The sequence below is a fragment of the Protopterus annectens genome, chromosome 2.part2 (assembly GCF_019279795.1).
Source record: "Protopterus annectens isolate FY-2018-M chromosome 2.part2, PAN1.0, whole genome shotgun sequence".
Lineage (NCBI taxonomy): Eukaryota > Metazoa > Chordata > Ceratodontiformes > Protopteridae > Protopterus > Protopterus annectens.
The window spans coordinates 1,070,256,863-1,070,273,140 of record NC_056730.1 but is presented as its reverse complement, the minus strand read 5'-3'; the positions used below and the strand labels follow the sequence as shown (position 1 = coordinate 1,070,273,140).

The window sequence follows — 16,278 nt, the reverse complement described above, 5'->3', positions numbered from 1 at the left end:
CTTTGCATCCTCAGAGGCAGTATGTTTAGAAACTGGTGTGTGAATAAGCAGAAAAATGTTTTTCCTTTTCCACAAGTTTGTACAACTGTCAACATAGTATATTTAGAGTTCAAGGGCATGCTGGTGAGATCCATTTTGGTATGATGGGTTCTATATCTTGTAAAAACATTGTTTTTTGTATTGAATTATGAAATTTCTCATTTGTGTTCTTGTACTATATAAAAATGTTTTAGTTAGTCAGGTTTTCCTGAGAGTCATTGTTTCATTATAGATAGTTTAGTATGCATGCAAGCCCAAATGAATGAATACCCATTTTTCTTCTTCTTTTGTTTTATTTTTTGGGCCTCTATCTTCACAATGACCATCAAATCTCTCCCTCAGACAGCTAAGTGGTCAATGTATTCCTCCCACATGTGAAAATCTGCTACCCATTTGTTACACTGAGACGCAAAAGATAAATACCAAGAATGGTGCTGTCATCTTCTGGGATTGTGGTGATTTTGTATTTTCCTGGGTCAGTCATTACAATAGCTACAGTTAACGAATGCATGCACAATATTGCACTTGTAAACTTCCTGCTAAGAAGCAAAGTGGTTCTAATGGAAGCTCCACCAGACTCATTACCATGAGTGAAAGGTAGTCACTGCTGCTTCCCTTCACCCCAGAAGGACAAGAGGGTATTGACCACTCATTCTCATCCCTCTCACCCAGTACCTCCAGTCCCCATGCCACTACTCCAATACCAGTCATCTGGGATGTAGTCAGGACTTTACTCTTCCATGTCATTGGGCTAGGTGGGGTGATGGCTATGCATTTTGAGGAGTATAAAGAACTATGTTAAATAAATGACAGGGTTCTAAGTCAAAACAGCACCAGGCATTTGGAAGCAACTCTGCTTGGTAAGTAGTAAATGTTGCTTTATAAAAGTCTTAACTTGGAATATAATTTACAAGTGTTGCTTCCCTGAATATCTTAGAATGGGCAATGTGAGTAAATAAAAGCTCACAACAGTAGTTTTCAATATATTAATGAAATTGATTGTTTTGTTAACCTGAATTTATAAGTTTTGGTCCACTGTTGCATACCTTCCAGCTTACCACTTGCTGCTTTCCTCTCCTTTTTTCTAATAACTTAGTGTCCTTGGTACTGTCTCCTGGGGCTGGGTATGCGTTGTTCATAGGTAGTGAGGGAAAGGGATGAGAAAATGTAAACAGTTAAAAAAAATGAAAGCCAGTCTTTGCACAATGACTATTATTCTTCAGGAACATAACATGGCAGATAAACACTTTCATTTGTCTGGACATCATCACAACTCTGATGCCCAGACAGATGAAAGTGTATCACTACCATGGTGTGTGGTAATAAAAGTGTAAAATATTCCCAGTGTGATTGAGCAGTTTATTCCTGTGGAACTCCTTGCGGTCTGTGTGTTCTTGGAGATTAAAATGTAAAAAGAGTTGGTAAGCTTTTTTTTGTTTTTGGATAAAAGCATTTCACTTTCTTTGAAAAATGTGATGCTTTTGTTACCTTGAAGATATCTTTAACCAGGGTACTATGTGCATGTTTTCTCAAAATAAAAGTATTATAAATTAACATTTTACGGCTTATATGAAAAATGCATTTCAGTTGATTCATTTTAATGTTTATACTGTTACTACTTCCAGGTATTACACAGAGGCATAGTCCACAAACAGATACAATGTCAAAAAGCATGCATATTGTTGTAATCTGAAGTAAAAAAAAACTGTTCATTCCTTGCTCCATTTTATTATTCAAAGCATGTGGAGCTGAAAATGGACCCTTGTGGGCCTGCTGGCTTATTTATAAATAAATAAAAAAAATTAAAGACACTTCAAAAATCAGTAGAGATATAATTAGTTATTATCAAAAAAGAAACAGACCAGAATAGTCTTTCACTGATCTTTTATGACAACAACAGTGAGACCAGCATGATATTCTGGAGGTTTTGGGTTCTAATCCTAAATAAAAGCTAATGCTATCCTTTTACTTCTGTAATTTCAACAGTGCATAAGCAAAGGACCTTTGTAATATTTGTATGTGTGTATGTTTGTAGTCTGACCTTTATCTCCATACTGGGGGGTGGGGGTGGTTCTCAGCTAAAATGATAAGGCTCTTAAAGGAAAACTCAACACCTATCTACCCATCCAGAGGCTCTTGTTAGGTCTATGGCAGTGACACAGTATACTGGAGGCTTTGGGTTCTAGTCCCAAATAAGAGCTAATGCTCTCCTTCTACTTCTCTGATTCCAGCAGTGCCTTTGCAGAGGGCTTCCTCTGGATTATTACAGGTGCATTTATAATTTCATGTGCTAAGAGAAGTACATTTAAGAATGAAACACAGTGGAACCAAAATACATCAAAAGATGCAGGTTTATCTATCACTGCAGCATACATCCATCATGCTCTTCTCCAAAGTTATTTTACATCTGTGCCCACACTTAGAACATGGTCATAACCATGCCTGTAAAGGTGGCATCTACAGCTCAACACTTTGATAGCATAATGATATGTATGTTAATATTACATGCCAGACAAACATGCTCCAGCTATATGAGATATGTGAAGTAGCAAAGAAAGATATTAAAAAAAAAAAAAGATGAAGCGTGATCTGACAAAATTATCTTATTACTGCATAGAAGCCCTGGCTATGACCTAGGTGTCCTGGGTTTGATTAGTGCCTCAGGTGACTGAATGGCAGAGGGGAATCAGCATGTCCATCCCAGGGGATGGAATGTGGGCATCTGTTGGCAATGGTCCTTGGTGGGGGCCAGGGTTGTCGCTAGTGGATGCATGATCATTGGGTGGAAAGTGTGCCTAGCTGAACTGCTGCAAAGGTGGAGCAATATGCCATTAACACACACTGTATGCCCACCCACCGACCATACCCTTCTACCACAAACGTGAGGGGAAAGGGTAGGGCATAAGTTAAGACCCCCTTTGGAAGGGAGCTCTGATGTGCCAAGACCTGTAGCCTCGGATTTATGGCCAGTCTGAATGAGATACTGGATAAGTCTAAGGGGGGGCATGAAGTGGCTGGTAGACCCAGTGTGGATAGGCATGAGGGTCAGTCTGGTATAATGTCAGAAGGGGGTGGATTAATTGATTCCCACGGTGTTTCATCCACCCCAGAATTGCAGGGAATGGAAAATAAAGTTTTAAGGTTATGGTGAAGGTAACTCATACACACATGCGTATGTCTGTACACAGACAAACATATGCACACCACACTGGTACAGACTGTTTCATACCTTCCATCCTGTCTTATTTCTCATTTAGGTTTTGGAAGAGTTCTCATCATGAGATCCCTCTCACCATCTCATAGGCTGCACAGCTAGTGGTCCAACAACTGTCATGTTAACTAACTTTCCTTCTTACTCTGTTGTAACAACAAAGTCATGTAACATGATTGCCCACTTACGATATTCCACTCTGCCAAGATTGTTTGAAAAGGATTCAGTAACTATTTAAGAAAAAGGTTTCACCAAGCTAGCCTCAAATTCTGGGAGATAGTAAGCATACAGAAATTACTAGGACCAACAGACTTTCTCTGTTATAGAATAAATTGAAGTTATATATTGCAAAATTAAATAAATGGAACTCTTTCCCTTATAACTGAATAATATCACTGAAGACACAAGGATGAACAGTTATTCATAGCATTCCTTGCATAAAATTATCTATAGGGTTGCCTCCTTTTCACATGCTCAATGTGGGACATTTTGTATGAAGTATGAGATTTTACAGGGAAAACATACCTTCATTCAGTGCAAAGGGCTATACTTCATTTTTTGTCAAAATAAAATATCAAGATTGTAGAATTTAAGTTGTTTCTGTTGTTTCATATAACACTAGGGTATTTCAGATAAAAAAAGAAAATGTTTTACCGAACAATTATAGGAAATTGAGAAAATAGACTTTCTTCTAAAATCTCAAGACATTTACTTCTTTGTTTTCTTACAGGCCACAGCTGTCCAAATAGGGACTGTCCTCTCCTGTGTAAAGCAGGACAGGTGGTAATCCTAATTATCTATGCTCTTCTTTCTTATACCTTCCATATTCTTCTCATTTTCAGTTGAAACTTCCTTTACATCTGTAACCAAGCTTCTGCAATTTTGAATACTCAAAAATGTTACATACGCAGATGACTATTTGCTATGCATCTTGTCAGTATTATGCATCTTAGTTGATTTATGTAGGTTTATAATGTCTGATGTTAATTATATTACCTGCTCCTCTGGGCCTAGACTGAAGCTGAACAGTCGTTGAATTAGTCTAGCCACCTGACTAATAGATACATTTATGCATATATACATTAATACACATGTACATACTTAAACAAATAAATAAACAAAAGCTGGGAAAGAGGTAACAGCAGGCATAGGTTTAAAGCTGGGGACTTAGTCATTTTGCACACCATGATCTGCTACTAGCAAGTAATGTCACTGTTAGCTATTCCAATTTGAATATACCTTTCTAGGAAAAAAATAAAACAGATCGTGTCTCATTTTGCTATTTAAAAGGAAGCAAACAAATATAAAGCAATTATTTTACCTACATGGATATAGTTGGTATAATATGGGAAGTCAAGCTTGTTCATCTGTGGCATCAATCAATGTGATGATAAATCATATGTCATATGCCTTAATGTAATGGCTGTTTAATATGTGACTTCAAGTTCACTTCGTTGACTCAACACCGTACCATTGTTTAAGGCACATATATTTTTAAATGGTTTGACTTTAAGAACCTAATGATTCAATTAATTGTCTAATTAACTTATTAAGAGTTGCTGCTACAAGATATATAAAGGTATGATTCACTGTTATATTTTAAACTTGTCTGATGAAGCGTGCATTGGTGGCATTTTAAATGAATTAAAGCATCTATAATATTCGTGGTGTTTGGTCTACCTTCTTCATTTTGTTTATAAATATTACATGCTGTTGTGTTATTATTATTAATTATCTTCAGTCTGTCTGTTTTATAGCTTCACAGGTTCATAGGTTGGTACTAGTCTATCAGCCCTAGGACTTTTACACGCGTAGTCATAACAATTAGATGGCTATTTCTTCCCACACTATTTACTTCCCTGGACCCCTGTCTAGCAGGGTGACTGATGTGATCCTCAGGGTGAATTTCCTTTCTCCCATCCAATCGTCAAGGTTCCTTTTGAAGAGGGCCAAAGAGGCACTCTGCTTGACATGTATGGACAGTCAGGGGAGTCTCTGGGTCAGGAACCTATCCCTCCAGCATGTTTTGTTTATTGTGATGACAAGGTTTAGATTCCTGGAGCATGTGGCTCTGGGGGATTGGGATTTCTTTAAGTGTAGCATGTCCAAAAGCTTTGGGTTTGACATGGCCTTGTATGTTAAGCAGAGATCACCTCTGAGTAGATGATATGCGACAGAGTATAGCTGGAATTTTTTAAAGTGGTCAGCATAGGGCATCTTCTTTAGGCCTATGATTCTTTTAGTGAGGTATTTCTGTGGCCTTTCCAGTTGTTGCAGGTGTCTTGAGAGGTACATACCAAATGGGGCATTGTATTCTATAATGGGTCTAATGAGGGATGAGTACAGTGAGACAATGACCTCCTTTTTTCTGGATGAAAAGCCCTTATTGATGAGGTGTGCCACATAAAAGGATTTTCTGACTGTTGTGGTGATGTGGTTATCTAAGGTGAAACCACTGTCCACCTGTGTCGCTAAGTCTCTTATCACACTTTTGGTGTTTAGTGTACTGCCACCTATGTGGTAATTCACGGGTACATGTTTTTTCCCAAAGGGGATAACTATACATTTCTTGGCATTGAGCTTGAGCCCATGGCTCTGGCACCAAGCATCTGTTTCTGTAAGGCCCTTTTGTAGAGTATCCACATCATTTGGATTTTCAGTAATGGCTCCCAGTTTGCAGTCAGCTGTGAGCTTTGTTAGCCAGAGTCCCTTAGAATTGGCCTGTACTTCAGAGAAGTAGATACCAAACAAGAGTGGTCCCAGGACTGAACCCTGAGGTACACCACTTGTCACTTGTCTGGAGCTGGATTTGGAGTCAGCTACTTCTACAGTGTGGGTTCTGTCAGTAAGCCAGTTGGCAACCCATCGAGTGATGTAGGGATTAATGCCCAGCTTACTAAGTTTATCTATGATTCCAGAGTGGGGGATGGTGTCAAAGGCCTTGGTGAGGTCCAGATAGGCTGTGTGGACTGCCTTACCCTCATCCATGGCTCTGGAGACTGATTCAAAGTAGTCAGTCAGGTTCAGGAGACAAGATCGGCCCTTCACAAACCCAAACTGGGTGGGGTCCAGTGTTTGAAGGTTGCCAATGTCTTTGTTTATAAGTTCCATGATAATACGTTCTGTGGCCTTGTAGATCAGGCTCATCAGAGTGATGGGGCAGTAGTTCCCGGGATCCAAGGTGGATCCCCCCTTGTGGAGTGGGATAACTGTAGCTGTGCGCCACTCAGTGGGCACTAAGCCTGAGGTGAGGCTATGATTAAACGTGACACTTAGGTGAGGTGCTAGTTCATTTTGTAGTTCATGCAGTACACAGCCTGGGATGTCATCTGGTCCCATGGTTGCTTCATAGGTAAGCATTAGACAATCAGTCTGCAGAACATTTCAAGTTTAGCCAAAAACCCCATTCAAAATATTTATTGACTCAATCATTTTACATGCCAGTGATGGTGAAATTTAGAGACACTGGCTGCACTGCATGGTATTAGGTCACAAAGAAGCGCAGGGAAAGCATAACTCCTGATTCTGAGACAGCTTTGTGCATAGCTGTTAAGGTGTTACCACACACAGAGCAGAAAGCAAATTAGTTCAACTGCCCATCTGGGCTGCCCACAGTTACTGAGCTACATCACAGTTGTTCAGATACACCAGCAGAATGGTTTCCACACCCATTTGGAGAGATACTTGTTAGTCTCGTTGATTGTCTTTTCAGCTTTTCCCGGTTAGGGGTTGCCACAGCGGAACTTCGGTCCGCTAATGATTGGTAGTAGATTTTTATGGTGCCGAGTTGCCAGCCCGACACCTGACCTTCAGCGAAGGCACCCCATTCACACATGTCTTTTGGAGGCCACTCGACCACAGGGAGGACATGCAGACTCCACACAGATGGCACTCAGCCGAGAATCGAACAGGAGAACCTCTTGCTGTGAGGCAACAATGCTTGTTAGTCTAGTAAGCCCCCCAAACCAGTCAAACACACCAGCACTTGAACTAATTCATCACATACAGCTTTTACTACTACAAATATGGCTCATTAAGTGCTTATAACATGAGAGGACTTCACAGAGTAAAAAAAAGAGATGTAAGTGAACTTTATTATGTGTGAATCGGTAGAGACAGTATAATGCAGATTAGTAAGTTTCTGAACTGTGCTGCTCATTCTTATATACTAGAGTCAGGAACAGTGGACCACACGGACGTCCGCCATCCACATGTAAAACTCCTAATGTGTTGCATGCAGTCAGGCTGTATCAGCATGCAGACATGGTATGGTACCAGCATAGGGAATGTGGTTACTTAAATACATAAGAGCACAGTGAAGCACTGCATTGTGTAGGAATCATGAGCACTGCACTGTTAACAATTTGCATAGCTCATGTGACAATCTTTTAGAATCCCACCTGTTCTTAAATTACTTGCAGCATCATGGCAGTACCTAGTAAAGAATACGGAGCATTCTAGAATCTGAATACAAGTTTTGTAGAAGTAGTAAATATGGTAACAGAAATAAAACAACTGGAACTGAGATCTTTAGAAAAGGGTAGAAACTACATAGGAAAATGTGAATTGTGGGAACAATACATAAAGGGGAGGAATGAGGTTTAAAAGAAGGCAGGACTTAAGTGAGCTATTTAATGTTTCACTGGAAATGATTGGGTAGATTATAAGCGATTTATAATATTTGCAACTGGTAGTTATTCAGTATGGTTTGTGATGTAAAATGCTTGCAACTAGGATTGTGTCTGTGTGTTTCATTTTTATTTATATAAATGTATGATAGCTTATGTCATAAGTGCTGGTTTAATAAAGATGTTTCTTGTTTAAAAAGGGTCAGTACTTGAATAACTTATGTAATGTTGCATAGGTTATATGATATATAGCAATATATGTGAAGTATGATGTTTGTTAATGTTAATTTAATAAAGTTTGATTACTTTTGTATAAATGTAAATTTGCCTGTGTCACAAGTGATAATTCCATAAAGGTGTTTTAAAAAGGTTTTGTGCATAAGGAGCAGGGCAACTGAGCTTGGAGAACTACTGATATGCTTAAACATGAGTGTCCCCTTCTGCAGCAAAAGTGCCCCTTTTAGCTGAAATAAAAATGTGTTTTGAAAAATAACAGCACACAGTGTCCCAGGGGAAAGCCAGTAGTCCATTTCCCTTTCTCAGGACAGCTCCAGCCACTACATTAATGCTCTGTAAAGATCCCTTAAATAGATAGCATTGGTGGAAGTTAACGACTGGTTAAAGTGATACCTGGTTGCGAAGATGCTGGTAAAATATGCCTTAAAAATGCAACCTTCCCAGTACTCAAATTTTCTCATAGACCACTAACAACCATCTGCCTAGTGGTAGTAAGTGGGATTCATACCAATCTTTGCTTTGCATACTGGTAATGTCTGCAGTTCACTGACTTGTGCAACAAAATGTTAATCAGACAGCTCAGTGCCACCCATTATTGCTGAAGTCAATGTATCTTTGCTTAAATGAAAGTAACCGCACACATATCAGAATTACCCTGCTTCTGTGACAGCTGGGGCACCTTACCTCATTCCTCACCTTTCCTGTTAACAATGTCCTCATCCTGACCCATCTACCACTTGAAAGGCGATTGGTGTCTCTAGCTCAGTTGACCCATTCTTTCAGTGTCCAGCTTCCTGCCTAATTTTATTTATAAGAATGGCTATGCAACTACTCATCCCATGCAATGTATGCAGCAGGAATCTCTCTGTCTGTCCATCTCCCTTACTCACTTAGCCTACCTTCTGGCTCATTGCTAGTTTCTGATCTCCATAAAGTTGATGCTCATAATCCAGTATCTCTTGTGCCATTTATTGCCACTCCAGCCACCCAAGACCACTTACTTCATATTCTAATGAGGTATATAATGAATTTGAACAAAAATTCCTCCTCATTCATTTTGTACATGGTTCTATCTAAGCATAGAGCCAAATACCCAATACAATGGGAACCATGTTTGTGATGAACTTTGTTTGGCCGACTGACAAAGAGTGATAGCTTTATCATTGAAAGCAACTTTGTGTGAACATGTGGTATTGCCCTTTTTACAGTATCGTATGACTATGGAATTGGTATATATAAAATATGGGAATATGTAGGGTTCTCCCCTCATATGGGTAGTGCTGGGGGACTTGCAAAAAACTTCAGTTCATGTTTACTGAAAGTGTCTTTCAGTGTTTTTTGATGTTTCATCCATCAGACATGTAGTGTTCATTAAATAATTATGAATCAGTGCAATGCTACCTTAGACAGATACTGTTTGTTAAACTACATCATCAGCAAATACACTGCTTACAGATCTACTGACATTGGACACCCATGCTTTATAACACCAGCCTCACTCTTTCATGAATATTGATTCATTATCAAGGGGGTGAGGTACATAGTGTAAGTTGCATCCCTTAAGCTAAGTTGTGATTCCAACAGTAAAAAAAAATAGATTGTTTAACTCACTGCAATATTTTCAGGCTTGTTTGCTGGGGAATTCAAACCCTTGCACTCCTGTCCCTGTAGTGGTGAGGTATGTTCTCCCAGTTACTTACTTATGCTAACTCTAGTATTGTTCTACACAAGATGAGCATGGATACTCAAAGGTACCACAACCTCTCACTTAGATTATATTCCCCAGAATTTCCACACGTACTTCCACTTTTCCAAAGTTCTTCATTATAGTGTTTGGAATTTCAACAGACATCTATAAATCTTTGCCTAGGCACACAAGGATAAAGGATATGGATGGTCTGTTTATTCATTTCTTTGCTAAATATGTTTTATCACCCTTATTTTATTATTTTTTGTTTTTGTTTCTTATTAACATACATTTGAACACATGATTTATAGAAGAGCTTATGACACTGACATCATGCATATTTGGAAAGTTTAAATATCAATTCTAAGTTAACTAACTAATTAATTAATTAATTAATTAATTAATTAATTAATTAACTAACTAACTAACTAACTAACCAAATAATTAAATCTAAACTCACAAGAAAGTAGCTAAGGGTCAGTAGCAAGATCAAGACATGTTTGATGCACACGGTGCAGATAATTTGAAGTTAGCAAAGATTATATAACATAGCAATTCCTGTAATGCAGATTTTCCTTCATGAGTCCAAAGAATAGACACTCTATTAGTCATTACAGAAATATATTCGTGGTCCATAAGAAATATTTTCATGAAAAAGAAAGTATTGTAATAAGTCAGAAGAGTAATTTTAGTATAATACCAAACATGACACTTGTGGATTGCACCAGAACAAGTCAACTCAATCTATTAAATGTGTGGTCTCAGGAGGGTACAAATGAATTTTCTGAAAAAAAAACATTAATTTCAGTCCATTTAAAATGTAAAACTTAATTATGCAATACCGTATAAAATGCACTGCATGCATTGAACTGATTTCCAGCAATATAACAACTAAATATCATCTTTACTTGATAAAGTATATCCATAATAAACAAACAAACATTTGTGCATTTGGGGACCAGTCAATCTGCCAAATGGCATTTGCATGAATAAACATCTCCAAAACCTACTTTAAGAATTTACTGTGGTTGTTCTTTTTTCAGATGTTGCACAACTGATGAGTCAGTGTATATACAACGGGGAGTATGGGAGGGGATCTCCTCCAACATTGGGAGTACAGTGGAATTGCCTCCCTGTAAAAATGTTATTTTATAATTTTTAACTGATAGGAGCTTTCCATGTTTTTTTGTTCATGTGAACTGCATTTGCACTAAATGCTTTTGCCAACTTAACATGATTCTGAGCTGTTCTTGTAAAACAAATTGAGTCAAGTGCAAAGCACATTACTTGCTTTGTCATGTTTATATATTTGTATCATATTTTGCAGCTTTAAAATAAATTGTTCTATTCAAATACATTTTTTTCAACTGCAAAACATCATTGAGAACCAGCATGCAGTACAAAGGATTTGTGTTCATTTTTTAAAGATGAGTATTTGTAAACCATTTGTTTTGAAAGAGGTTCACCAATGACTAACTGATCTGCCTCTCACTCTCTTCGTCTTCATCTGCAGTATGGAATAAAGAAAAGGGAAGAGAAGGAAGCAGAGGCCCAAGGTGCAATGGAGGCTGCAGCAGAAGGCAGCCTGACACGGCCAAAGAAAGCAATACCACCAGGATGCGGTGACGAGCCAGAAGAAGAAGAAGAAAGCATTCTTGATACTGTCATTAAATATCTTCCTGGCCCACTTCAAGATATGTTTAAAAAATAATGAATGCATACTGAACTTTTTTCTTTTTAAATAATCATAAGGTAAAAGACGTTTTGGTTGCAGATGGAGAATTATACTGTTCACCTTTTACCAACCTCACTTTCCTCAACCAGATTCACCTACTCCTCTTGTAAATAGTCATATAACCTCTGAACTGATGTAAAGATTATGACTGGCAGATGAAAAATCTCAATATAAGCCATAGTAATATGTTAAAGGAAAAGCTGCACACAGCATATTAAAAATATGCTTTTTTGTTTAATTTAAATAATTCACAGAGAAGGTATTTTTGTTTTAACATGAACAAACATCTGTTTTCATTGGTCTTCAAATCTTCATCAGTTCTTGGCTTGCCCCCAAACTGGAGAACACAATATTACTTGCTTTCCCTTTATGCAACACAGTGCTCTCATGAGTAGTTCAGCACACTAACATGGATGAAGGCAATGATGATATAACAAATTTTGTTTCCAGCTTAATTTCAGTGCAATCAGCCATGCTTTTACCAGGTGAGGAAATTTTTCCAGGTCAGGAAGGGAATGCTCTGGGGAGAAAAAGTGCCTTGCAGCGTGAGTTGCATGGTTGAAAATGTAAGCACTAGAGATCACAAAGCTAACTTTTAAAACAGCTTCAGATAACACAGTCATGGACAATCAAGTTCTCACAACATTTGGTATCAGGTTAACAAAAACAATAATAGATGAGCCACAAACACAAAGCTAAAACAGTGCAATACCATGCACAGCTATTAGCCCAGATTTGTTGATTAATTTTGCTGCTGTGCAGTGTATCACATTTTATGTGCACATAACTTTTTTTTTTTGTTCTCAGAAGAGAAGCCATTGTAAATTCTACTACACATGAGCATTGATACAGAATATTATCAATCATTATTATTGTGTGGCTCGTAATAATAACAGACTTTTTCCTTGTGTATAAGATGCCCACTTTTAATATTTTTTAAACCTATAAATTGAGTTTACAAAATATACAGCAGTGTATTGCACAGTACATACTCAGAATCATTGACAGAGAGTGGCAAATAAGGGCAGAGTAAGAACAACAGGAAAATTCTGCAATATAAGTGCATGTGTTTTGTGTGATTTTATTTACACACACACACACACACACACACACACACACACACACACACACACACACACACACACCTGAAAAAAACAGCAATCTGATTGGCTAACAAAATATTAACACACATATAAAATATGTCCCTCTGAAAATCACCCTAAAACCAAAAATAAAGTCATCCTATATTTGTTAAGCAGTTCACAACAGCCTAGGTACATGCCTCAACAATTCATTTGTCTGTGTGTTATTCCTTATAGATATATGTATACGGTTTGTTTGTTCCAATGCTTCTTTTGTCGATGTGTGAATTTGGTCAGTTTTATAATTAGTTCACAATTGGTTGAATGTGCACAAATGGAGTTATTGTGAGAATGTGTGACAGTGGGGTTTAGGGAGTTTTTTTCTTTTCCCTACTGCTGTGTGACCTCAGCGTTGGTATATAAAAGTTGCACAGGTTTGCCCCCTAAAAAAAGCATTTCTGAATTTTACTGAATGTTCTACTAAGTGTACATTCAGTGGATTTTTGCCAATGTCATTGTAAACAATATTTAAATTTGAGTTAATATACTCATGTATGTACATAATTATGGATATAAATGCATATATCTTATGCACGTGTGCGCACGCACACACACACACACACACACACACACACACACACACACACACACACACACACACACATACATATTTATATAAATGCATACACATTTATGTATATATCTTGCTCATCCTCTCAATCTCTCTCTCTTCAACACATACACGTGCACACACACACACACAGACACACACACACACACGAAAGCATGATCGCACACATGCATGCACATTATTACGTCAAATCATTTGTAAAACTGAAGAAGCACAACTATATTCACAGGGAGACACATGCACACTGTCACACCAAATCATATTTAAAACTGAATGAGGATTAACTGGTGCTAAAAGTTGTCCTAGTACAACATTATATGCAAAAACTTTGCATATAAAGCTACAATATTTTAGTACCATGAATCTGTACACTATAATGAATTTTTCAGATCTTAATGAAAATGTATGTTACTATATCCCATGTCTATCTGCAATGATGATCAGTGCTAGTTATCACCAGAAATATATGGAATTACCATCTTTATACATTTGATGCATGCATTTAGACTGGGTCAACAGACTATTACCTATTATTTATTTTTATTATTTATTTTTTCCAGTTTGATGACCGGGGAGGACCACTGGGCTCAGGGAGCCCATTTTCAGTGGAGGCCCGGGGTTGAAAAGCTCTGCATTACATAGTTTAGTTACATATACAATCATAGTAAAGAATACACAATTACAATTTTATTTCATGCTAGAGAACAGGAATAAATTATTTTGTTACATAGTATCTAAATATTTAGGGAGGCAGTGGTAGCTTAATTGAGAGGGAGAATAAAGACTTAGAAGAAAAAGAGAGAAAAAAAAGTGGGTTGGGTTATTTATAATATGTACAATTATGTTATTTACAATATGTACATTTATTTTAGGTTAGCTTGTACTCAGAGTTAGTTAGGAGTTGAAGGGGTGGATTGATTATTAGGCTAGGTGGGGAGAGTGCAGTTGCATTTCCTGTTAGAGGAAAGGTAGGAATGTAGCTGAGTTGTAAAAGCTCATGCATTCATATAATTTATAAATTAAATCAATAGTTTGAAAAGCACCTTGAAATACCTACATTTTGAAAAGTTGTAAAACTGAGTTTTCTCTGATAAAAAATCAAGACCTCTCAAAATACATTTCTGTTAGTTTAGCAAAACAGATCAAAGTGTTTTTTTCATTTTGTAGCGTACATTACTGTTTTCTGAAATTGTGCAGGTACACTTGAGTAAAATTTATATATAACAAAGTATAAATATTTCAAAGATAATGCACAATCTAGCAAACAGGAGACTGAGAAGGGGCATTTCTCCAAAATGAGCTCCCATTGTATGTTTACAGCCCAATAGGTGGAATCCTGAGACTCTTAAGAAATTAATTGCTTTTAAGGAGAAATATAAACTAAGTCTGAAATTTCTCTATCTCAGTGAGTTTTTCCATGTGCAAGGTACAGCAGTCTCAGAGTTAGTGTGTATATAAGTAAAGGTGGTGGGTGTCAAGGTTGCAGCCTTTGTCATCAAGGAGCGAGTTTGGTTCCCTGCAACAACTACTTAAAGTGTAACAGTGATTTTCATACTTCACCACTGAAAGTTTAGAAATGTGCGTAATATTTCAGAGTTTAAAGACTTGCAATGTAGAGTTCTGAACTTCCCAAAGGTCATTATCTGTCATCAGACTTTTATGCAGGGAGTAATTTTTCCTCTCACAGTTTTTATCCCCAACACACTTTATTATTATAATTTCCAAGGAGATTTGCAAAAATGTATTTGTCTTTCTCTTTTCCATATTGAATTCATAGTTCTACTTCTGAAAAAAAAAAAACTATTTTTGAATTTCTCTAATTCTTACATTTCTTTTTGGGAAAAATGTACAGTTACCCTGAAATCATAACTCTGGATATAATAACACTTAAACAAATTTTTGCGATAGATGTAGGTAAACTTGACTGTGTCTTCTTAAGTCTTTTAAATGTGGCCAGCAAATGAAATAAAAAAAAAAGTGCATCAAATGGTATACGTAAAGAAAAAAGTTATGATCCTTTAACTTACAGCATCTGTTTATTTTAATGTTCACATTATGTGCAGAAACACTTGCCAAAGTCAATGGAATTATTGATCATAATCATCTACAATTTGTAAAGAAATGCTGGAAATGAGCATCACAGACATCAAGGCTTCCTTATGTCTAAGAGTCACAGAAGTATATGGGATTGCCCATCCCACGGTTTTAGTTATAGTGAATTATGCCATTTTGTCTTTTAGAGACACGTTATTGGCTGACCGTCATTTTTCTAGTTATGTTTTTTTTGCTAAATAATTTGTTTTGCGTAAAAAGAAAATAGCCCCTGATACTCTAGTCCTTGTTTTCAAGTCCTTGTGATGCATGCGGTACCATATACATATCACTTCAGAAATGCAAAATGTATCAGTTCATTTTGCACGTTTCTTTGGTAGGCTAGACCTCTCAAATATACGATCACAGATTCATTTTGAAGAATACTCAGAAAATACTGCTATCTGGTGTTATATCTGATTGCAGAGTAAAATATGAAATTGGACCTGCTAAAAAAGCAACTCAAGTAACTTAATATGCTCAGTGCCAAGAATCAAATGTCATTCTCCTGAAGGCAAACTACAAAGTTATTTTGCTTAATTATGAACTATGTCAGTATTTCTGAAATACTTTTATTGGAAATTACATAAATTTGACATGTTAGCTTTATGACCTACAGCTTATTACTCTTCAGAGACTCTGTATTCATGTGATTTTCATTGATTTGTCACACCACATCAGAGACGCACTATATACAATCCCCAAGCAATTATGGTCACTGCTTTTGGCATGTCCTTGGCAGCATACAGAATCTTTGAAATGAGGCACGAGGAAAACCAAGATATCCTCTAGTTTGTCTTTTATGGAATACGAATCTCACACGCAGAAAATCTGCAAGCACAAAAATAGTGGTTTGTCACTTATTCTGTTTTATTGAACTATCATGTCAATACCTGAGCAATATGTACTCAGACATACATTATTTTATGAATGTGGT

At 37.1% G+C, this 16,278-nt stretch overlaps 1 protein-coding gene across 2 annotated transcripts in view; it reads left to right on the top strand.

The window, feature by feature from the left end:
• The window catches only part of CPLX1 (complexin 1), a 603,685-nt gene extending 590,699 nt beyond the window's left edge, over positions 1-12,986 (top strand). For both annotated transcript variants that reach the window (XM_044064292.1, XM_044064293.1), the window contains exon 4: positions 11,316-12,986. In XM_044064292.1, the coding sequence (XP_043920227.1) occupies positions 11,316-11,513 (198 nt within the window). In that variant the 3' untranslated portion in view covers positions 11,514-12,986. The remainder of the gene's footprint in view (positions 1-11,315) is intronic.
• Positions 12,987-16,278: the final 3,292 nt, after the last annotated feature.